This window comes from Phocoena phocoena, chromosome 7, assembly GCF_963924675.1.
Source record: "Phocoena phocoena chromosome 7, mPhoPho1.1, whole genome shotgun sequence".
NCBI classification, from domain to species: Eukaryota; Metazoa; Chordata; class Mammalia; order Artiodactyla; family Phocoenidae; genus Phocoena; species Phocoena phocoena.
This window is the reverse complement of record NC_089225.1, coordinates 68,138,055-68,161,735: the sequence shown is the minus strand read 5'-3', so window position 1 is coordinate 68,161,735 and position 23,681 is coordinate 68,138,055. Positions and strand designations below refer to the sequence as shown.

General features: G+C 35.3%; 1 protein-coding gene across 1 annotated transcript in view; it reads right to left on the bottom strand.

Moving 5' to 3' along the window:
• The window catches only part of FAM171B (family with sequence similarity 171 member B), a 65,759-nt gene that overhangs the window by 18,571 nt on the left and 23,507 nt on the right, over positions 1 to 23,681 (bottom strand). The window contains exons 2-4 of the mRNA XM_065880813.1: positions 11,847 to 12,080; positions 6,864 to 6,956; positions 3,715 to 3,873 (exon numbers count right to left, since the gene is read on the bottom strand). Coding sequence (XP_065736885.1) covers positions 3,715 to 3,873; positions 6,864 to 6,956; positions 11,847 to 12,080 — 486 coding nt within the window. The remainder of the gene's footprint in view (positions 1 to 3,714; positions 3,874 to 6,863; positions 6,957 to 11,846; positions 12,081 to 23,681) is intronic.

The window sequence follows — 23,681 nt, the reverse complement described above, 5'->3', positions numbered from 1 at the left end:
GAGAGATTAATGCATGCAACTAATTATATGCCAATAAAATGGACAAACTGGAAGAAATGGACAAATTCTTAGAAAAGCACAACCTTCCGAGACTGAATCAGGAAGAAATAGAAAATATAAACAGACCAATCACAAGCACCGAAATTGAAACTGTGATTAAAAATCTTCCAACAAACAAAAGCCCAGGACCAGATGGCTTCACAGGGGAATTCTATCAAACATCATAGAAGAGTTAACACCTGTCCTTCTCAAACTCTTCCAAAATACAGCAGAGGGAGGAACACTCCCAAACTCATTCTGTGAGGCCACCATCACCCTGATACCAAAACCAGACAAAGATATCACAAAGAAAGAAAACTACAGGCCAATATCACTGATAAACATAGATGCAAAAATCCTCAACATAATACTAGCAAACAGAATACAACAGCACATTAAAAGGATCATACACCATGATCAAGTGGAGTTTATCCCAGGAATGCAAGGATTCTTCAATATATGCAAATCAATCAGTGTGATAAACCATATTAACAAACTGAAGGAGAAAAACCATATGATCATCTCAATAGATGCAGAGAAAGCTTTCAACAAAATTCAACACCGATTTATGATAAAAACCCTTCAGAAAGTAGGCATAGAAGGAACTTACCTCAACATAATAAAAGCCATATATGACAAACCCACAGCCAACACCATTCTCAATGGTGAAAAACTGAAACCATTTCCACTAAGATCAGGAACAAGACAAGGTTGCCCACTCTCACTACTATTATTCAACATAGTTTTGGAAGTTTAAGCCACAGCAATCAGAGAAGAAAAAGAAATGAAAGGAATACAAATCGGAAAGGAAGAAGTAAAATTGTCACTGTTTGCAGATGACATGACACTATACATAGAGAATCCCAAAGATGCTACCAGAAAACTACTAGAGCTAATCAATGATTTGGTAAAGTAGCAGGATACAAAATTAATGCACAGAAATCTCCTGCATTCCTATACACTAATGATGAAAAATCTAAAAGAGAAATTAAGGAAACACTCCCACTTACCACTGCAACAAAATACCTAGGAATAAGCCTACCTAAGTAAACAAAAGACCTGTATGCAGAAAACTATAAGACACTGATGAAAGAAATTAAAGATGATACCAACAAATGGAGAGTTATACCATGTTCTTGGATTGGAAGAATCAACATTGTGAAAATGACTCTACTACCTAAAGCAATCTACAGATTCAATGCAATCCCTATCAAACTATCAATGGCATTTTTCACAACTAGAACAAAAAATTTCACAATTTGTATGGAAACACAAAAGACCCCCAATAGCCAAAGCAATCTTGAGAAAGAGTATCAGAGCTGGAGGATTCAGGCTCCCTGACTTCAGACTATACTACAAAGCTACAGTAATCAGGATAGTATGGTACTGGCACAGAAACAGAAAGATCAATGGAACAGGATAGAAAGCCCAGAGATAAAGCCATGCACATATGGTCACCTTATCTCTGATAAAGGAGGCAAGAATATATACAATGGAGATAGACAACCTCTTCAATAAGTGGTGCTGGGAAAACTGGACAGCTACATGTATAAGAATGAAATTAGAACACTCCCTAACACCATACACAAAAATAAGCTCAAAATGGATTAAAGACCTAAATGTAAGGCCAGACACTATCAAACTCTTAAGAGGAAAACATAGGCAGAACACTCCATGACATAAATCACAGCAAGGTCCTTTTTGACCCACCTCCTAGATAAATGGAAATAAAAACAAAAATAAATGGGACCTAATGTAACTTAAAAGCTTTTGCACAGCAAAGGAAAACATAAACAAGACCAAAAGACAACCCTCAGAATGGGAGAAAATATTTGCAAATGAAGTAACTGACAAAGGATTATTCCCCCAAATTTACAAGCAGCTCATGCAGCTCAATATCAAAAAAACAAACAACCTAATCCAAAAATGGGCTGAAGACCTAAATCAACATTTCTCCAAAGAAGATATACAGATTGCCAACAAACACACGAAAGGACGCTCAACATCACTAATCATGAGAGAGATGCAAATCAAAACTACAATGAAGTTTCAGCTCACACCGGTCAGAATGCCCATCATCAAAAAATCTACAAATGATATATGCTGGAGAGGGTGTGGAGAAAAAGTAACCCTCTTGCACTGTTGGTGGGAATGTAAATTGATACAGCCACTGTGGAGAACAGTATGGAGGTTCCTTAAAAAACTAAAATAGAACTACCATACAACCCAGCAATCCCACTACTGGGCATATACCCTGAGAAAACCATAATTCAAAAAGAGTCATGTAGCACAATGTTCACTGCAGCACTATTTACAATAGCCAGGACATGGAAGCAACCTAAGTGTTCACTGACAGATGAATGGATAAAGAAGATGTGGTGCACATATACAATGGAATATTACTCAGCCATAGAAAGAAATGAAATTGAGTTATTTGTAGTGAGGTGGATGGACCTAGAGACTGTCATACAGAGTGAAGTAAGTCAGAAAGAGTAAAACAAATATCGTATGCTAACACATATATATGGAATCTAAAAAAAAAGGTTTTGAAGAACCTAGGGGCAGGACAGGAATAAAGACACAGACGTAGAGAATGGACTGAGGACATGGGGAGGGGGAAGGGCCAAGTGAGAGAGTGGCATGGACATATATACACTACCAAAGGTAAAAGAGATAGCTAGTGGGAAGCAGCCGCATAGCACAGGGAGATCAGCTCAGTGCTTTGTGTCCACTTAGAGGGGTGGGATAGGGAGGGTGGGAGGGAGACGCAAGAGGGAGGGGATATGGGGATATATGTATGTATAGCTGATTCGCTTTGTTGTTCAGCAGAAACTAGCAAACCATTGTGAAGCAGTTATACTCCAATAAAGATGTTAAAAGAATAACAAACCTTGTAAAGTTTTAGCAAAATACACTGTATTTTTCAAAGTGAAAATACACTGTACTTTTCAAAGTGAAAAAATAATAATAAAAAAATAAAAACAGTGGAGTTTGTTAATTGCAACAACTGGTAGAAATGGTAGAACGAGTGTGGATGTACAGAGGGAAGATACAGTTTTTACAGGTGTCATTCATAAGTTAATTGTTAAATAAAGTGTAAGATTCCATTATCTTTGTAATGTAGGTCATGACAGCCTTATGTAAGTGTACTAGTGCTGCTGAATATAAAAAGTACTTTTCAGTATTACCGTTTTACTCAGAGTATATCAAATATATTTGAAAAGAAAAATTTCTAGTTGCTTACTCTAATCTATAGACTTTTTTATATCTAACAATTATTGACACTGCTGATCAATTTGAAAAGAATGAATAGGTCAAATTATAATATATATGTAAACTTCTTAATCAAATTTCCACTTTCAATATTTTTTAATTTGCACAATTATACAATAATCATTACTATTTTCTATACCTTGATTACCTCCTTTGGATAAAAATATCCTGTAAATTAAACTCTCTATTAATTTGAAATAATGTACGCAGAAGACTGGTATAATCTTTCATTGGATCAAAGGGACTGCCTATAAACACTTTAATAACTATATTTATGTTTCAAAAGTGACATGTCTCCTCCAAAGCTTAAATGAATTTCAGACATCTAAATAAATAGTACTTGATGAGAGATTTATGTACTGTTTTTATAAATAGATTAGATTATAAAAAATTAGAAAATACCTGACTTATTGAGAGTAATTCCAGTCGTATACAGAAAATTATCCACTTTCAAAAACTGTTGTAGGACTGTAAGGTAGCCTGTAACGTTGCTAATGTGATGGCTGTTGGGTAGTCTAATTAAGGCTTTTGAAAACTGAACACTTGGTTGAGATTTGGCATCTGGAAAAAGGAAACCTCATTAGCAAATAGACAAAACAAATGCATATTAAGCACAGCACTATTGGTCAGGACATTTTACTCTAAGTGAACCAGTTATTTCTAAAACATTACTGACATCTCCTAATTATAATTATTATTTTATATTCAGATCTGAATAAATAAGAAATGCCCCTTTCTTTAGATCATACAAGGCACCTTTAGCCTAGAGAGTGCTTGATTTGCTTGCCCAGAATTTCTTCACACCCTTTGAGTTTCACTCTAGGGAACCACACATTGACCCATGTGGTTCACTTGGGGTTTCATTTCTGTAACAAGAGTAGAGGTAATGGTGCATGCCAGAATGGGCTGAAACCAATCAAAAGCAACTCATTATCCTGTTGGCCACAGTGATTTGTTGAACTATGGGACTTGTGACAACCACAGTTAATGAGATGCAATGTGAGTTTTGCTTGGACTTCTAGGGGAAAAGACCTTCTATTCCCCACTAGATTTTATGTGAGCAGATATATGTCTGGGAGTTGCAAAAGCCATCTTGTGACCAAAAATGAGAGCTCCTTTGAAAATGAGACAATATTTAAGGACCGGAGAGTTGAGAAACAAACAGTAAAACTAGTTCTCAATTATTTCAACTGAAGCCCTGATCAAGCCATGTCTAAAGTTGGTCCCATTCCTACACTTATCAATCATTTGAGCAATAAATAAGTGCTTCCTTTGGGCTTAAACTAGTTTCGGGTTGGGTTTTCAGCAACTTGCAACAGAAAGTATCTTTGATGATAAGCCATATACTTAAGTGGGTAGGTTTCTGCATCAGGCAATTAAACATGCATTAAAAGTTTTTCAAATGCCAGGCATTCAATTTATAAATATTATCTCATGTAAATAACTTTGAATTGACTATCCTCTAATTTATCGAGAACCCAGGGACAATATTGATTTTTTTCTGTATTCAGCAGATCTTTAACAATTCAAGGGTCAACTCATATCATTAAAACTAAAAATTATCAGAAACAATCAGTTAAGTTCTTAGGATGAAAAAAGTATCCATTTTTAAAGTTACATGACGATAAAAAATAAACTATACACTGACTGAGAATTATCTTACGTTGTTTTATTTATCATTTACGTATGAAGCTAGAAAAATGGTACCTGGAAAATAAACAGTTAAGGGATATAAAGGAAAAAAACAACACATCTATATTATCCTTGTTAAATTGCTTTGAGGGAACAATGTAATACCTTTTGATCCCTTACAGGTACTATCTACAACTTACTTTTTTAAAATGTGTGGCTTAATTATGATGAAAATCCAAACTTCTTTACAACTGAAAACATGTACACTAAAGGAAATGTCCAACTGAACTTCTCTAAGGTTTTACACATTCCTGAAGTTCCCAATTTTTGCTGCTCCTTTTACTACAAATATATTTACACACAGGCCTAACACATTTTTCACTACACAAAATGAACAACTTCCTGATAAAATCTTAGAAGGAAAAATATAAACGTTTTTTGGAAGTTAAGAAGTGAGCATGTGTACTTTCCTAAGGAAAGATTTAACATCATCAGAAACATCCATCCTTCCTTGGTTGGCCTCACCAATAGGTCAGCTCTTAGGGAAATGAGGCAGTAAAAGGAATTCCAGAGGGCTCACAGTGTTCTCACAGAGATGGGCACGTGGCATGTGCAGTGCCACCCAGACAGACGAGAGCTCACCACTGCTTCGTACAGTGGCAAAGGAGTGGTACATGAACATGCTCACGCTGACCCTTTTCATATAACCCAGCAGAAATTACAATTTGTGATGGGGTTTGAAGAATCCAGGAAGGAGTAGGATGTGTCAAGATAAAACCAAAACAAACAAATGAAGCAGGACTGTGGAGAACCTGATTTCACTAAGGTCCCAGCAGTGTACAACGTGGCCTCTCTCTGCAAACATGTAGTTCCTATTTACTTTCCACCTTTCATACGCAACGCTACATCCACCCATTCTGCCATGCACCGGCAAACTCAGTGCAAGAGTAAGAGATTCTACTGCCTTGCTCAGTAAATTACTCTAAGATTAATCAAGCCCTAGTTAATTTTTTCCAAATGATAGTGTTAGGCTTTCTTTTTTAATACATTAGGACTAAATAAGATAAGCTTCTGAAGATGAAGAGAACTTCAAAAACAGTTCTTTTTACCATGACTCTTGTATTGGACTTTGAGGTTTTCTGCCTTTACCAGTCATTCTTATTATGCTTTAGTTCTCAACATTAATTTCCCAAAAGAAACAAAAAAGCCAATTATTGCCATTTATAGAGGTTTTACATAATATGCAGTTAAGAGTCACAAAATGCTGGGACTAGTTAAGGGGGTGAGGAGGTGAGGTAAGGATAAAACTATCATCTTCGTGGTTGGTAAAGCAGAGCTGGAGGACACAGCTTGAATCAGACCCCAAATCATGCTTCCCGTATTCCTGCCCTTGGGATATGTGAGTGGGGCAAATCATGTCTGCCAAGCAGATACTTAACCCCCCAGCCTGAGACCCTTCCCACACAGGCAGCAAGATTAATGTCAGAAGCAGGAATGAAGGTGACCTGCAAACTAGAAAGCCCCAGAGATCTGAGTCCTTTTCCCAATTTCACCAACCACTAAAGCTCAGTGAGAGATGTGATTTGGAAGGCAGTTCAGGGACTCTTTCCAGTACTTCTGCAAGTCAGATGTTCTACTGGGGGTGGCTAAAATGGTAAAAGAGAGAATGATTCCCACTACACACACACACACACACACACACACACACACACACACACACACACACACACGCTACAGTTTGATAGTGAAATAAGAATCAGTTCAGATCAACTTATAGTCAGTACTAATCATCCCTGATCAACTTAGATTTTTCCCACCTTATAATCAACACTGATCCACTGGTGAAGAAGTACAGTTATACAATACAGTCACAATATAGTCTCTTTACTTACTAGCTAAGTAAGAAGTGGTGTACTTACCAGCTAATTTTCCAGTAATTAAAACAGTGTCTTCAAATAGCCATATATTTGCTTGGCTTTGCGGGAACAGTGAAAGTGTAACTGATGAATATACTGTGAAATATAGCATAATTAGGATATTTTATTAGACATGGGGGGGAAAACTGGGACAAATATAGTTCTGCTCTGGCCGGTCCTAAAATTGTGGGGAAAAAGAAATTCTGTGATGAGAAAAGCAATTCAAAACAAAGGAAGAATGCATGTATAATATGATGGAGGAAAAAAAGGAACATAATAAAGTGAGACGATTTGGCATCACTATTTTACTAATTTTTTAAATTTTTGTACAGTAGTTTGTACCAAGGTGACTAATAATGTTCTCTAACTAACCCCAGATATATTTGGTCAAGTTAAATGCTTAAACAACCCTCTGCTATTTTCTCTATATAATCGTTATTTATTTCCTTCTTATACTGAATAATTTTTAAGCCATTTTTTCCTGGCCCCATGATTCAAGGTTCTCTCAGATGGGGAGTACATCCACTCTTCTTTTTTAACTTCCCATACAAAGGTGCAGTGCTCTTCTTCACAGTGTGGTTCGCCAAACAGACTGTGCTTTGCCAAAGGAAGAAACAGTTTAACACATAAAATGATCCAGAGGCAACCTGTAGTAGTAGGGAGGATGGGGCTGGACCCGCCTACAAGAGTAGGCACCTGAAATGCCTGGTGGGATGACTAAGTGCAGATCCCCTGAAAGATAACTAAATTCTTTCAAGATCAGGAACAAGAGGCAGGGACAGAAGACCATCGTTTTATAAGCAAGACCAAATCAAACAACCTGACCAATCCTGCAAAAGAAAAATAAGTTCTGAGGCATCACCTAGAGTTCAAGTTCTCACTGATCTCTATCCTCCATGCAATGCAAGTAATTATCAACAGAAATGATACAAACCCTAAATCACTTAAGAAAGGATAAAACACACTTGCATGAGAATACTTTTAAAATTTGGAGATATTTCAAAGAGCTGTAAAGGAAATACGGAAAAGACAGGATAAAATATTAAAAGTATACAATGATGTATGGGTGGATGTAAAATAATATACTTTTTTCTTAAGTAGGAATAGAGGACCACCAAATGAAAGTAATTTTAATTCAGAATACACTAACATTTAGATGGATTGTTAGACTTATCAGAGTGGAGAGGAGGTGGTTAGGGTAGTAGCTTGGACCCCGAGATGATTGTATCCCATATTTGGATACTTTCTTAGTCCCAGGTAGGTTAAAAAGGGCTTTTCTATTAAACCTGAGGAGAATCTTTCAGAAAGTCACTTAAACTTGGATTCAGATTTCCTTTGACTTTAAAAACTGTTTCTGATTATAAATGGGATATATATCCACTCTGGAAAAGTTGAGAAATACAGAAAAGGAAAGAAGAAAATGATGGTCATCACAATACCACCACAGAGACAACCACTATTAGTATTTCAGTGTAGCTCTTCCTGGATTTTTCCTGTGATTTTGTTTTTAAAAAGAGGGAGTATGATATTGTATACAGAATATTTTCACCCTGCTTTTTCACCTAAAATAATATTGTAAGCATTTCTGTTCCTCAATAGAAACTTTCATAACATTTTCAAGGTCACATATTTCTTAAAGTATCAAGATTCACTTAACCACTACACTGTACAATACTGTATATTTAGATTGTTTCCATTTTCACTATTACAAAATAATATTTGACTCAACATCCTTGTGCACAGATATCTGTCCACTTTATTTGTATGTTTTTAGGATATATTCCCAGCAGTCAATGATGATGAAGATTTCGAAGACACTGACACACACATTTCAAAGTTGTTATCCAGATAACACTGCCGACTTCTCCCACCAGCAGTGTTTGAGGATGGCCATCTTGCCCCGCTTGTCAATATTGAGTATGTTCACTTTTTAAAAATGTTTCTAAAGTGAAAAAATCTAAGAAATGTGTATTTTGGAGGCGTACTTAGATTATTAGGAAGGTAAAATATTTTATCATATTTACTAATAATTTGTATTTCCTGTTTTGAAAACTAAGTCATGATTTTATCCATTTGCCTTATTTAGGCAGGGCCTTGGTTTTTTACTGATGTGTATGAATTCTTAACACATTAAGGATATCATTCCTTATTATTTCATATTTTTTTTACTACTTTTTAAAATTATGGGGAAATCTACCTTTTATGACATCTTTCATTGCTTTTCAGTTTAAAAAGACCATCCTAAAAAAATAAGATAGTTTATTAAATTTAATATAATTTTCCATATTTTAACTTTTTGAGCAATATATTTTGGAATATGGATTCAAATTAATTTACTCCAAATAGTTAGCCAAAGTATCCCAATATTACTTATTGAATATTCAGCTTTTTCCTCAATGATTTATGATTCCTATCATAGATTATATTTTTTATGCCTACTAGTATCTGATTTGTACCACATTACAAATCATAGTACAATATCACTTAATTCTGTAGCTATATATTTTAGTTATCTGGAATGGCAAATTGCCTCTAGTAAATTGTCTTTTAAAACAAGATTTCAGGTATTTTGACACATCTGTTCTTTAAGGGTTATTTTGCCAAGTGTTTTGTTAATGCATTAAATCTATAAATTAATCTGGGAAGAATTCAAATCTTTACAATATTCAAGCTAAGAAAAAATATTTTTCCAGTTTCTGGTGTTTTAGTTGATTTGGTTTTTTTTTTTTTTTTAGGTCTATCAGTAACATTTGGTAGTTTTATTTTCCCTCCCCACAGTTACTTCACTTTTTTCTGTAGGTTTCCCTGCATATTTTGTTTGTTCTTGTTCTGAGAGGGATTTCTTTTCATTATTTTTCCTAATTGGTTATTACTTCTGGTATATAAGAACATGTATTGATTTGTAGCAATACTAATTTGTAGTTTTCCAGGGATATGATCATAACCAGAAAAAATGGTTTTGATTCTTCCTTCCTAATAGCTATTCCCTTTTTTTATCTGTTAATATCTTTTTGCTCTGATAATAACTTCTACTACAATGTAAAATAATATAGACATCTGTGTTTAGTTTCTTATTTTAGTAGGATCACCTCTAATATTTTACAGTTAAGTATGATTTTGAGATACCTAAGGATATCTTTGTGGTCCTAGTTTTTAAAGAGTGTGTTCTTGGTTAGGCATGAATGGTGAACTTATAAAATGCATTTCAGGCAACATTTCAGACAATTGTTGATATTATCACATATTAGTTCTAATTTGTTCTACTAATATGATACATAAAATTAATGAAGTTTGACATCCTTATAGTTCTGCAAAGAAGAAAAATCCTACTTGCTCTTGACAGTATCCTATATTTTAATAATGGTGAAATTCTTTTCTGTATTGTTTAGGAATTTTACATTTAGAGTTATAAGTATGACTGGTCAATAGAGAGGTGTGTGTATATGAGAGACAGTATGCACACATGAGGGCATTTAATTTTGTATTACCTTTGTTAGGTCTCAGAATCAAGGCTGTACTGATTTGGTAAAATGATCTGGGGCACTTTTCCTTATAGCCTTTGAAGTTATTTTTACCCAGAACATTTTACCCATGGTTATTAATCTACCTCATCTAAGATCAATATACCATTTATATTATCACAAAATTGTTTGTTTTATTGGATTTTTAAGATTATTGCCTAATTTTTTGATAATTTTTATGATTTTTAAAGCTTTTATGTATTTTTATCTTTATTTCTCTCATTTTTGTTTAAATTAGCTAGATGTGTGTATAATTTACTTCAAAGAACTAACACTCTGTCAATTATTTCTTTATATTTTTCTAATATATGCCAATCTACTTCAATCTTTTTATTTCCTTTTTCCCATTTTAGTTGGTTTCTTCTTTCATTATTTTTCTCACTTTTGTTGAATGAATAGTTGTACTTAATTTCTGTCTTTAAAAAAATTTAAAGCATTTGAGACCATGAAGTCACCTCAAATACATCCTTATCTGGATTTTCCAGTCATTTTATTACAATTTTATTCACATGAGTCTTATTAAATTATCTAATTCATTTTTCATTTTCTTTCTCATTCTAAATTTAAATAGTTCAAGAATTCAAATGTTTCCATTATGAAACTAAATAAAATATCTAAAACCTAACAACAAGAACCACCACAATAAAAAATAAAATTTTTAGAAAGATTGACTACCTAATGTATCATCCTTCCAGTCAATCAGACTTGTATTCTGGTACCTTGTATGGCCAATTTTCCCAGTATTCAATTAGTTATAATCACTCCTACCAATTTTTTTCCAGCTTTATTGAGATATAATTGACAGCTAACATCATGTAAGTTTAAGGTGTACAATGTGATGATTTGATATATGTTTTTATATTGTGAAATGATTGCCACAATAATTAATAATTCTTTCTCCAGTATGCCTCTTGTACTCTCACCTCTCCTTTCCATTTCCTTTCTTACATCAGGCTACTGTCCAGCAGCACAACCACAGCTTCATAGCCAGGCTCCCTGAATCCATTTTAGCCCTGCTGTTGCCCTGTTCTTTATACACTGTAAATTCAGTTTCTAAACAACTTACTTCATGTGCTCAAGAATCTACAAGAACTGTTTTATTATTCGTCACGTAAATCTAAACTGTTCATCTTAGCTTTTGAGACTGTCCTTTAATTATCTGGCCCTTTACTTTACTTTGGGCCAGATAATTTACTTTACTTTACTATCCTGCTTCTAACTAATTCTTTGGGCATGCCACACCCCTCTCCGCCACCTGCAGACAAGCTCTGTGCCAGAGCAGAGCTGTAGCTCGGGATTCCTTTAAGCTTCTGTAGAAGGAAAAAGACCTTCATGTTTTCTTCAAACTGGCACGCCTTTCTAACCTCCTTATATTGGCTTCACATAGTCTCATTTTCGGTTTATCAGAACAAGAGAAAAAAATCATTTACATTTAGTGAAAGCAAAACATTGTTTAACTGCTTACTTGGCATTCTTCCAGTCTTCCAAGGCAGAGGTGTCAGCACATAGCCATCTTTGTAAGCAATAATGGTTAGGCTGAGTCCTAACTTGTAGGGTACTCTTATCAACACTGCTCCATTGTTTCTAGTTACTGTGGAATTTGTCTTCGTGTAGTTTACAAACACTTCTACAACTGCTTGACTCAGGTACTGACGACTGATGATGTCATTCACCTGGACTTTCAGCATAAATACAGACACTGGAAGAGAAAAAGAAAATTGCAGCACGTTATATCCTAGAAAGCATATGTCACTATACTTTAAAATGTCATTTAAGACACCTGAACCAACAGTACAAAACTGTTGAAAAATTTAGGAAATACATACACATGGATGGATAGAAAGAGGTGTTAAATATTCCAAAAAATTCATTATTCTCCCTAAAACTGAATAAATTTGAATTTATTATTAATACGGCGCAGTATTATCACTCCATTTTCTCTGCCATTTAGAAGAAGAAGGGAGAACAGTGAATAATGGAAAGAGTTTCTGGCTTTAGGAAAATAATTTTTACTTTATGTTACTAATTTCTAATATTATCAAGTTATATAGATTTAATACTAATTTAAAATACAGTCAAAGGTCTTAGAATAAAATGCCATCTCACCAAACCCATTAGTGCATGGCTAGCTCCTTTATTTTGTTCTGTTGTCTGGAAAGCAGGGGATGTGTTTTAGTTCCAAATTACAAAATATCAAAACAGAATCTCAGATGGACCTAGAGAATATTATGCTTAGTGAAATAAGTCAGAAAGATAAATATTATGATGTCACTTATATGTGGAATCTAAAAAATAACACTAATGTATATGCAAAACAAACACATTCATAGACATAGAAAATAAACTTAAGGTAATCAAAAGGGAGAGGGAAGGGGGAGGGACAAATTAGGGGTATAGGATTAACAGATACAAACTACTATCTATAAAATAGATAAGCAACAAGAAGGTATTGTATAGCATAAGGAATTATAGCCGTTACTTTGTAATAACCTATAATGGAACATAATCTGCAAAAATACTGAATCACTATGCTGTATACCTGAAACTAATATTGTAGATCAACTATACTTAAGTTAAAAAAAACCTTTTTCTAAAATATAAAAAAACATTATCCATTAAATATATAGACACAACATGTGAAAATAATAAAGTCAAGAAAATAAGAATTAAAGCTTTTTCTACTTAAACATCCAGCCTTATAGATCTTGACAATGTGTCCATGCATTTACCAATGATAATGTCTGGCTACAAAAGAACTTTTACCATCATGGAAATGCCTTTGCAAAGCCTGTATCATAACACCTTTGCTAAAGATGCCTTATCTTCTACCATAAATGGGCTCTGCAGCCAGTCAAGGTCCATCTCTGCCATTCCCTAGACATGTGACTTTGGGTGAGTTACTCACCTCTCAGTCCATTTGCTCATCTGTAAAATCAGGAGATAGCAACTATTTTGAGCTAGTAAAATAAAATAATGCAAATAATGTGCTCAGTACAGTGTATGGTTGTCACATCTAATGTTAGTATCGTTATTTATAACAAAAATTATTACTTCACAACTGGAGACCACTTCATAAACATGAGTACTTCAATAAGAAACATCTCATAAGGATTAATTATGCTGTTATGCATTTGTGTAAACAAACCCATTTTTTAAAAATAATTTTTAGCAAGAACATCACGTCAGGTAAAAAATCCTAGTCAACAATGATTGAGTTGCAATATTGCTACAAAACTGTTGTCACACCTTATCTATATTTTGTTAAGATAAGCTAGACTTTAAATTGCTTTTGACCATACAAAGACATTTTAAATACAAATAGAACCACTGTAACTGCCCAGTCCTAGGAAAGGTACCATTCAGCAAGTTATAAAATAGTCCTTATCCTTTTAAGAATCAAAAAATGAGGTTAAATGTTATCCAAACACAATTCTTTACATATTCAGACACAAACATATTTTTCATATATTTCCTCATACATGATAATAATTAACTCTAATAAGAACTAAAATATGTTGGCGGTTAATGAACCAGGCATTGTGTTAATTTTTAAGTGCATCATTCCATTTTCTCTTCAAAACACCCCCATTAGATAGATACGACTGTCTTCATTTCATATATTGGTAACTGCAGGTTAGCACGGTTTGTAAGTCAGCCATGGAGGAAACCAGACACAAACTTGCCACAGTCTCTCCTCAAAGCTTGTGCTCTTATTGCACTACAATTGCCTGATTATACCCTTAAAAGCTACTCTAGTACCACTTTAGAGCATGGAAATGGGAAGAACTGGGGGAAAAAATGACTCCTGTAGAGTCACACCTTAAAATGAGGTTCCATTAGTATATCTGAAAAATGGTTAATTTCCAAAACAATTTTGTATATATTCAAATGTAAATATGGAGAATAGATTACAAGGGAAAATATAGATAACTGATGTTCATCCACACCTCTACTTTCTCGGCATTTTTAATAATAAAAAGCCTTTGTGGGAGGTTAAATTATTTGTGAGCAGTCATTACTTTTAATAGAAAAATTCAGGAGCATCTGGTACTAAAAGGTCAACTAAGCCTTGGGCCATAACTCCAAGCTTTCCTCAAATTATTTAACTACCTCCCCATCATATAAATTCACACTAAAATAAATCATGTTGCTAACAATTTAAAATCAAAATATGAAAAAGGACTAGGAATAAATACATGTTCCTGTTGCCAAGCCTTGTGTGTATATTATCAAAAAAATCTCAATATACCTTTGTAAAATATATAATATCAAGTCCATTTTACTGATGAAGAAGTGAGATTTCAGACATTCAGGCAGCTATGCAAACTGCCTCAAATCTCACAGTCATTAAGAAGCTGTGTCAATACAGCAGAAACTAACACAATATTGTAAAGCAATTATACTCCAATAAAGATGCTAAAAGAAAAAAAAAAGAAGCTGTGTCAGCCTTCAAGTGTCCCCCCCATGAATGACTCCAAAGCCATCTTTACATCATGTTATAGTGAGTCCTGGGGTCATATTACTCAAGTTAATTCAAGGAATGTATTATTGCAATCATCACTGAGAACTTAAATTCTTATACAACATCAATTAAAAAGAAAAAAAGTAATCATACATACATGCTGATGCCAAACCATGGCTTCAAATTCAAATGGGAAATACAACTCTTAGGCCAAAAATAAAAGGTTGCCATATGTAAATAGGGCATGATGGGTTTCTAAACCAATGTCCTTGAATAGAGCCACCTAGTACAAAACACTAGTTATGTGTAGAGGACAAGTAGCTGCTGCTCAATTCAAAATAATTCCCCCAGTCACTTGCCCCTAATCCCCTAGACAAAATTTATTGAGCCACTGGCATAAAGCATCTAACTAATGCAGGCCAGACAGTCTGTCAGGCCCTCAAAATGTGAATAAAGATACACAGAGGCTAACAGTTGCTGGAGCTGAATCATCTGAGAGAGTCTATGAACTCCTACTCTCTGTGATTTCCAGTGCTTACATGTCCCTCTCCTTCCAGAAGCTGGGTTGTACTGTCCCTCTGCTGATCTGTGAGCTATATCAAAATCCCTCCCCCGAATCTTGTAGCCAGAGTTGGGTTCTGTTGCTTGCTTCCAAAGCAAGTACCTTAAATGACATGGGATACAACTGTAAATATATGATATTTTATTTAATAGGCTACCCTATCTTTTATAAGAGAAGGCAAAGGAGGGAAGGCTAATGTACCAAAAATATGAGAAACCACATAAGAGGGAGACTGCACATAACTAGAAGATAAGAGAATTAACATTCCCTATTAAAATTTGGTAATGGGTCTTATTCAAATCAAATGTACCTACAATGGTTCCTTCAACAGCATTTTCAGGAATGGGACTCAACAGGGAATTTTTATTAATTTGTTTGCTCCAAAGATTTTAGAAATTCTCAGAGCCTTTGGATTTATAGACAAAGTCCAATGTGTAGTAAGATCTTAAGCTAAACTCATTAAAAAAAAAAAAAAAACTGCATATTCCATATGTTTCATCTTTGTAAAAGTACAGTTGCCAAAATAAGACACCCTAAAGCCTCCTGGCATTCTGAAGCTGGGTTTGATTCATAAAATGTTTTCTAATCCAGAATGGATGATTTTTTTCCACATGTGCTAATGTTAATGTAATAAATTTGATGAGAAAATGAGTATCAAATTCAGAAAAAACAATTTGCAAAGGTCAAATCTTGGCTATCAAACTCATAGCCTGTCTGTGGAGATCCCCTATATCTGTACCTTAGATTGCCTAACAGACTTAAGACATACTGTAGGCCTGACCAGCACTGTCCTCTCTAGCTCAAATGGGAAAAACTAGCTATTTGTATAATACACACACATTCACACACACACCCTGCTCCCTCAGGCCCAGTTCTAGAAACTTTACACATGTTGTCCAATTTTATCCTAATACAAACCTGCAAAACTTCCCCCTTTTAAGGCAAGGAAATCGAGGCTAAAGTTGAGCAGCTAATAAATTACAGGCAGGATGAACAGGTTCATTTTACTCCAAGTTCCATGTGTTTTACTCCACATTCTTTCTCATTGAAAAGCCTTAGGAATTTGGTTTCCATCATATTCACTAGCTCACTTATTTCCTCCCAACCAGTGCAGAGAAGGAAGTACTCATTTGCTGATTCTCTGACCTGCTCATTCCCTCTCTCAGCCTGGTTTTTCTGGCCCCGACATAAGCAGCAGCAAAAATAGCATTTAAAAAAAAAACAAAAACCCGAAAAACAAAATCTTGGCTGAAAGCCTGGTTACAGCAATTAAAGAGGCACAAACAACTCTTTTTCCTTCAAATAAAAAGTTATAAAGAATTACCTGCCATTGACTTAAACAGAATGCCTCTGACTTCTGTGATGTCAAATTTGACCGGGCAAACAGCACTGGCAGCCAGAAGTAATATATATCCATAATAATCCCCATCACTAGCTCTCTTCTCCAACAAAAATACTCTGGCATTTAGACGGGGCAGATTGTGTGATTAAATAAATGATTTTCAACCAGAGGTGCTATTGTCTCCATAATCTACCTACTCTTCTCCATTGTATTTTTCAGCTTTCCATGCCCATATTATTTTCTCTGTCATGTAACTATAATCATTATGTCTTGCCCACATAATTTTCTTTTCAGTATGTCACCATTGGTTTAAAAATGGTTCAATATCAAATGATTTCAACTGCACCCTAAGAAAACATATAATCTAAATGTTGAGAGAAACAAGGAAAAATAAAATACACACCCATGAGCAAGGTCTGAGGTTGCTGACAAAGATTTAACTACTTACCACATGATTAGAAGCATTAAGGAATGAGAATCACAAATTCAAAAGACAAATAGGTATAAAGAAATGTTCTTGAAAAAGCATATTAGAATCAACACTGTATTATGCTTTTGCTACAGGATATAGATAGGTAAATCAAAGTCCAAAATAGCTATTTATTTGACGACATCTGGAGTGGGGTGCGCTGAGAAATTACAACCCCACTTCTTTTCAAGAGAATCTGACATCATCTTATTATGTTGTTACTATTATGTAGGTTACAACTATACCCATGGAGAAACTTTTTCAGATTTCTCCAAGTACAAAAACTAGGCTACTTCTTTTCAATTATGTTTCAAGCATCTACAATAATTTAATATACAACCTTTTTCCTCTCTAGGAATATAGTGCTAAAAATATACTAGGTAGATAAAGTTTTTATAAACAGATCACAGATAAAATTTAATAAAATATTTTAACAATGAAAATTTTAAAACTTTGAGGCTTATGCATTCTAAATGAGAGCTATAAAAAAATAAAGAACACAAAAATATAGTGAAATTAAATAATTGGTTGGGAACAATTAGAAATGTTTACCTACATTGATTCATTCAACAAATATTTATTGACTGCCTGACTTTGGCCAGATCCGCACTAGCTAGGTAATGGGGCTGCAAACATTAATAGGATGCATTCTTACCCTGAGGAAGATTCTAAGGAAACGTGAAAAAACAGTACTGCAGAATTATCTGATATTACTATAGAGGAAGTTTTAAAAAGGCAATATTGAAACCAAGAACAACTTTCTATAGTACCTAATACAACCTTCTATGAAATTATGTAGAAATTCAGAATCAACATGTGTCACTATTCCTATAAGTATCAGTCTCAAAGAGAGATGCCTGCACTCCTATGTTCACTGCAGCATTATTCCCAATAGCCAAGATATGGAAACAACCTAAACGTCCATCAGCAGATGAACAGATAAAGAAAACTCGTATATACATGCAATGAGATATTATTCAGCCTTTAAAAAAAAAGGAAATCCTGCCACTTGCAACAACATGGATGGAGCTGGAGGACATTATGCTAAGTGGAATAAGCCAGACACAGGAAGAAGATAATGTATGATCTCACTTATATGTGGAAACTAAATACTCAAACTCATGGAAGCAGAGATTAGAATGGTAATTGCCAGGGGCTGAGAGGAGGGGGAAATGGGGAGGTGATGGTCAAAGGGTGTGAAGTCTCAGTTACGCAAGATAAATAATACTAGAGATTTAGTATACAGCACTGTGCCTATTGCTAACAATACTGTACTATATATTTAACATTTCCTAAGAGAATTGATCTTACTTTAAGTGTTCTTACCACAAAATAATAATAATAATAGGGGCGGGAAGAAACTTTGGGAAGTGATGGATATGTCTATGGTTTTGATGGTAGCGATGTTTTCACAGGTGTATAGTTAGCCCCAAACTCATTAAGTTACATACATTAAATATCTACAGCCTTTACATGTCAACCATGCCTCAATAAAAGGGTTTTTAAAAAATGTGGATCTCGTATCTATTTTGGAATCAGTTCACATTATCATTTTTTGAACAGGGAAACTGTGGACATTTTGAGCTCAGATCTCCAAAGGGCCTGCCCATTCATTCTCTCCTGTTTTCCATGATCTGACTTTTTGGTCCATTCCAGTGGAGACTTTATGTTATGACTCAAAGATGTTATGACTCAAATCAAACTTTACTGGGGGCATTCAGAGGCCTAGAGTTTGCTCTCCACCCACCATTTTCATACAAGATATTCAGAGAAATCTTGGTATAGAGCTAGCTATACAGATATCTTAGGATGTAAATAGAAAACATCTGGTTCCACATTTAAATGTTAAGGTATTTAAAGCCTTTAGTAGAGACATCATCATGGTTTCACTAAAGAGAGTTTCAATTAATTCCCAAGTCTTTAGCCTAGCATTCAAAAGCTGACATCTGGCTACCACCTTCCATTCCAGCCGTATTTCCCACTAACCACTCTTTTATGGGGATTAGCAAACTACAGCCCGCAGGCCAACTCTGACCTGCAGCCTGTTTTTGTAAATAAAGTTTTATTGGAACACTGCCAATATACTCATTTATGGATTACCTATGGCTGCTTTTGCTTCAACAGCACAGGCCATATGGTCTACGAAGAAATTATTTGCTCTCTGGCACTTTACAGAAAAAGTTTGCAGAACTCTGCTTTATATCGTCACATGTGTGGGTCACTAGTCACTATCCAAGACCAACCCACTCTCCTGCTATATCATTCCTTTCTTCTATCTGAAAAAAATCTTAATTTTAATCTCTACCCATCAAAAATCCTAAGCTATCCTTCAAAGTTTAGGTCAAATGACACTCTTCAAATAAATGTGGCCTTATCCCAGTTAGATGGGCTCTTTTCTTCTGTACTGATTCGTCTGATAGCACATAGTATATTATGGTGTATGTTTTACTTTCTGTGCATTTGTCTTCTCTGTGAGAACAATCTCCTTGACAGCCAATACTGTTTCAAACTCAGCCTTGTGTTTTGCCAGAGTTTAGCATGTAGATTCTAGATGAATGCAACAGGGGTGGGGAGGAAGGGAGGGAAGATGAGAAGAGCAGGAAAAAGAGAAGAAATGAAGGAAGAGAGGAAGAGATGATCAGAAGTGACCACGAACTGGGGAAAGAATAATTATAGGATTTCTACAGAAGCCACTTGAAATTACAGCCAGCTTTCCGGCCCCAGTATTTGGTGAAATTTTGAGCTTAATCCCACAGTTGCCAATAAGAAACATTTTACATTATTACAATAATCACAAAAACAAATATTAAGATTCCTTTTCCTTTTGGAAATTAATACGACTTTTCCTTCTTTCTAAGAATATTTAACTTGGAAATTTTGACTAGAGAACACATAAGTAGCAAAACTTGCTAAATAAATATAATGCAATTGTATTACATCAAAGATTAACTTTACTTTCACTATTACAAAACAATACCAACAAAGTAGTTTTAAAATTCTCTCTCCCGGGTACCAGCACAATTTCCCTATTTAATTGGAAGGAGGGCCAAAAGTTTAGGAAAGAGTGAGGACAACAAAGGGGCTTGTGAAAGAAAGGAACATATTATTCCACATTCTGTAAAGCAGGGTGGAAAGGGCTTCAACAGTTTAATCTTTACAGCATTTCAAATATGGACACACAGCCTCCTTCTTTTAAAGGAACAAAAGGGAGCTGAATTAAAGAAAAAGTTCAATAAGTTAGAAAAGCCTCCTTTTCATTGCTTAAGCATCAGATTGGATCCAAAATTCGTACTGGCTGTGGAGTTTAAGAGAAAAAAAATCTGTGCCTGTTTGAAGCAAAAACAAATTTATTGTACTAATATTCATTACAGAGAAAATGTCAAATCTAAGAAGAAATTACAGAGATAGAATAAGGACATGATCTCCAAAGGTGAAAAATGTTATAGACCAAGTAAAGTGCACATTTTCTCCATTAGGACCAGAATCTTAAATGAGTGTGTTTCACCAAAACTAATGAATGACATAAAAAAGAGTCCTTATAACTTAAGAACAAGCACATTGCAGATGACTGAATAGGGAACAAATGAGAAAGTGAACCATTAGTACTTGGACTCAGTTCCTTCTTGCCTACCCAAAGGGCCCCTTCCCTCAGTAGAAATAAATCAGTTTGATAAATAAACAAATCAAAATCCTAAAACATATTGCCCAAGCTCACTCCACAGGCATTTCTCATCCTAACTTTTATCTTGTCTTCTCAATTTTTCATCCTGCCTCAGAATCACAATTATTCATTCACTCACAAATTTCGCCCAACATGCATTAATTACGTACACTATATACGAAGGTGCTAAGTATGGAGTGACAGAAGAACTGACAGCCCAATGGCATCACAGATGAAAAGACTGAGAGAAAGAGAGACTTCATTTCCTGAGAAAAATCAGCAAAAAAAATTTTAAAGACTGAGGAAAGAACAATGAGGTTAAACAGAATATGTGAAGTCTCCACCAAAGACAAATGATTGAGCTAAGAAAATGTGAGAAGCAGATATTCCTCCTTAGAGGAAAGACGGGAATTTAGTGACTTACCCAGCAAGCATATGCTGACTGACATCATCCCCTTCCCTCAAGAAGGTCCTTGCCTGAGATGACGTGTCCCACTGAGTCTTTGAGCTTAATCCTCGCCACTCCATCCTCACTCCTCTGATCCACATCGGCCCCTTGCACTTCCTTGAGCCAGGCAAGTGCCCACCTATGGGTCTTTGCACAGGCTGTTCCTTCTGCCTAGAGTTCTCTCTCCCACCCCCCGCCCCCTCCCACATATCCAAATGTCTTACTCTCACCTCCTTAAAGTCTGTGTCAAAATTATACTTCTCATGAGTCCTACCCTCCCAGTCCTTCTTGCTCTATGTCTCAGGGGTCCCAAGACCACTTTCACGTTCAGTGATTCGGCAGAAGGCAAAAGGTACCACTTACTGGCAGGTCACACTCACAACTAAGATTTGTAACAGCAAAAGGATAAAGAGTAAAAAACAACATGAAAAATAAATGCATCAGCCATGCCCAGAGAGGTCCACTTAATAACTGCAAGGGAGGATTCAAGTGTGTGAATATGAAGTACATACATCTTGCAGTGGAGGGAGGGGCAAGGAGATAATGTGTAAGCAACCATTTCTGTGCAGAGAACATTCATAAGTTACGTACTTTAAGCAGAGTACAGATTCTTTGATTCTTTACCAGTTCTTCTTTCAGTAACTTCTTCAACAGATATGTTCACTCTTGTAATGTTGAGAAAGGACTTTACAAAACAAGATTAGGGCAACCATTGTGGCTTTTCCTTAGAAAAGCAATTAAATGAAGATTAAGTTCTACCAATTATTACCCAATTCTAAATAATTAATTGGAAAAATCTCTGTGGCAGATCATCAAGGAGCCAAAATTGAAGTTGACAATAAAAATGGAAACAAGTAATATGGGTGAAAACAAGAGACTGCTATAAGGGAAAAAAACCCATTTGGGAAAATAATTGAATTTAAAAATATAAAGTTGTTACAAAATCTATTTCACACAGACTCAGGTTTCTTAATAAAACGCTATTTAAAAGGAAAAGTCCATTAGGAATCTGTGAGTGGTAAATGTTTTTCCCTTAGGTATTTCAAATATATTAATGATCGTATATAGGAGAGAAGACCTTTAGAGAACCAACAATCAATGAATGTTCCCTCTCGTGAATGTAACAATGGAAATCGGGTTAGATGTGTTAGCTGGTGTACAATACCCGCTTGGGAATGAATTAAGTATGAACTCTTTGAACTGAACACAGAGTACTCTAGCCTCCTTTGCAACTTAATGACTCAATTTCCTTAAGTATCCCTAATTTAGTAAAATTGATGGATGAAGTCTGGAAAGGACTATGTCATCCAGGCCAATAGGAGAATCAAGCTATTGCTATTTATATAATTAATATCCTGAAAAAGATTTAGTGTACCAAACTAAAAATGCCTCCCTCAAAGTAATATTCCCCACCAAGTTCCCAGAAAGGATGTAATACTCCAAAGAGCAAATAATTGTAAAGTGTGATTATTATTTTGGGCCGCAGGGGACCTGGCGTAAGAGAGAACTCATTCCTGGAGCCCGTGTTATCACGTTTCTCCGGAATGAGCTTTCAGGTAGGGTCACGGTCCATCCCAACTGGAATGGCCAGCACCCTCCACCTCCTGCCAAGAGAACAGTCAAGCACTGCCCAAACACCACCATCTCTAAGCCCAACACAACAGGACAGACAGCCTATTCCTCTCTGTCCTGCAGCAGGGAAGTTTTGTGAGATCGTTCAATTTCAAAAACATGATAGAATCAAAGAATATGATACTATAAAGTACTTATTAGTACAGTGCCTTGAATCCAAGTGCTTTTTTTAAGTATCTATTTTTAGTGGTTCCACATCTTAATGCTATAAAAAAGAAAGACCATGATTAGTCTTCTGTTAGAATGTATGCGTAGGCTTAGCAATTGGATATCTAAAGCAAACAACATAATCAACAAAAACTTAGTAGACAAATCCTCTGTCGTGCCTATAACAGAAAAACATCAGAAGCCCCAGATTTGGGGCCACAAAAACCTAAACTATGCTCGAAGCCACCAAAGGTGACACAACAAACTCAGAGGCGTCAGAAGATATTTGAAATTTTCATGAAAGCAAACTAATTTGAGAGTCCATAATTCAACATTCTATACTCAAATCAATGACATGAGATCTTTGAGAAGTTGAGTGCTCAGTGATTGTTCTGCTAAAAAGTAAACACTGCATGAAAACCAATGTTGAACAGAAATGAGGATGGCAGTGTTCCGTCTCACTCCAGGGTCAGAGAAGTTGTGCAGTGTCTAACAGACAAGTACATCCCATTAAGTTATTAGCAAATATGGATTATTTTTTTCAAATGACTACTAAGTTGTTAGAAGTTGCTGTCCG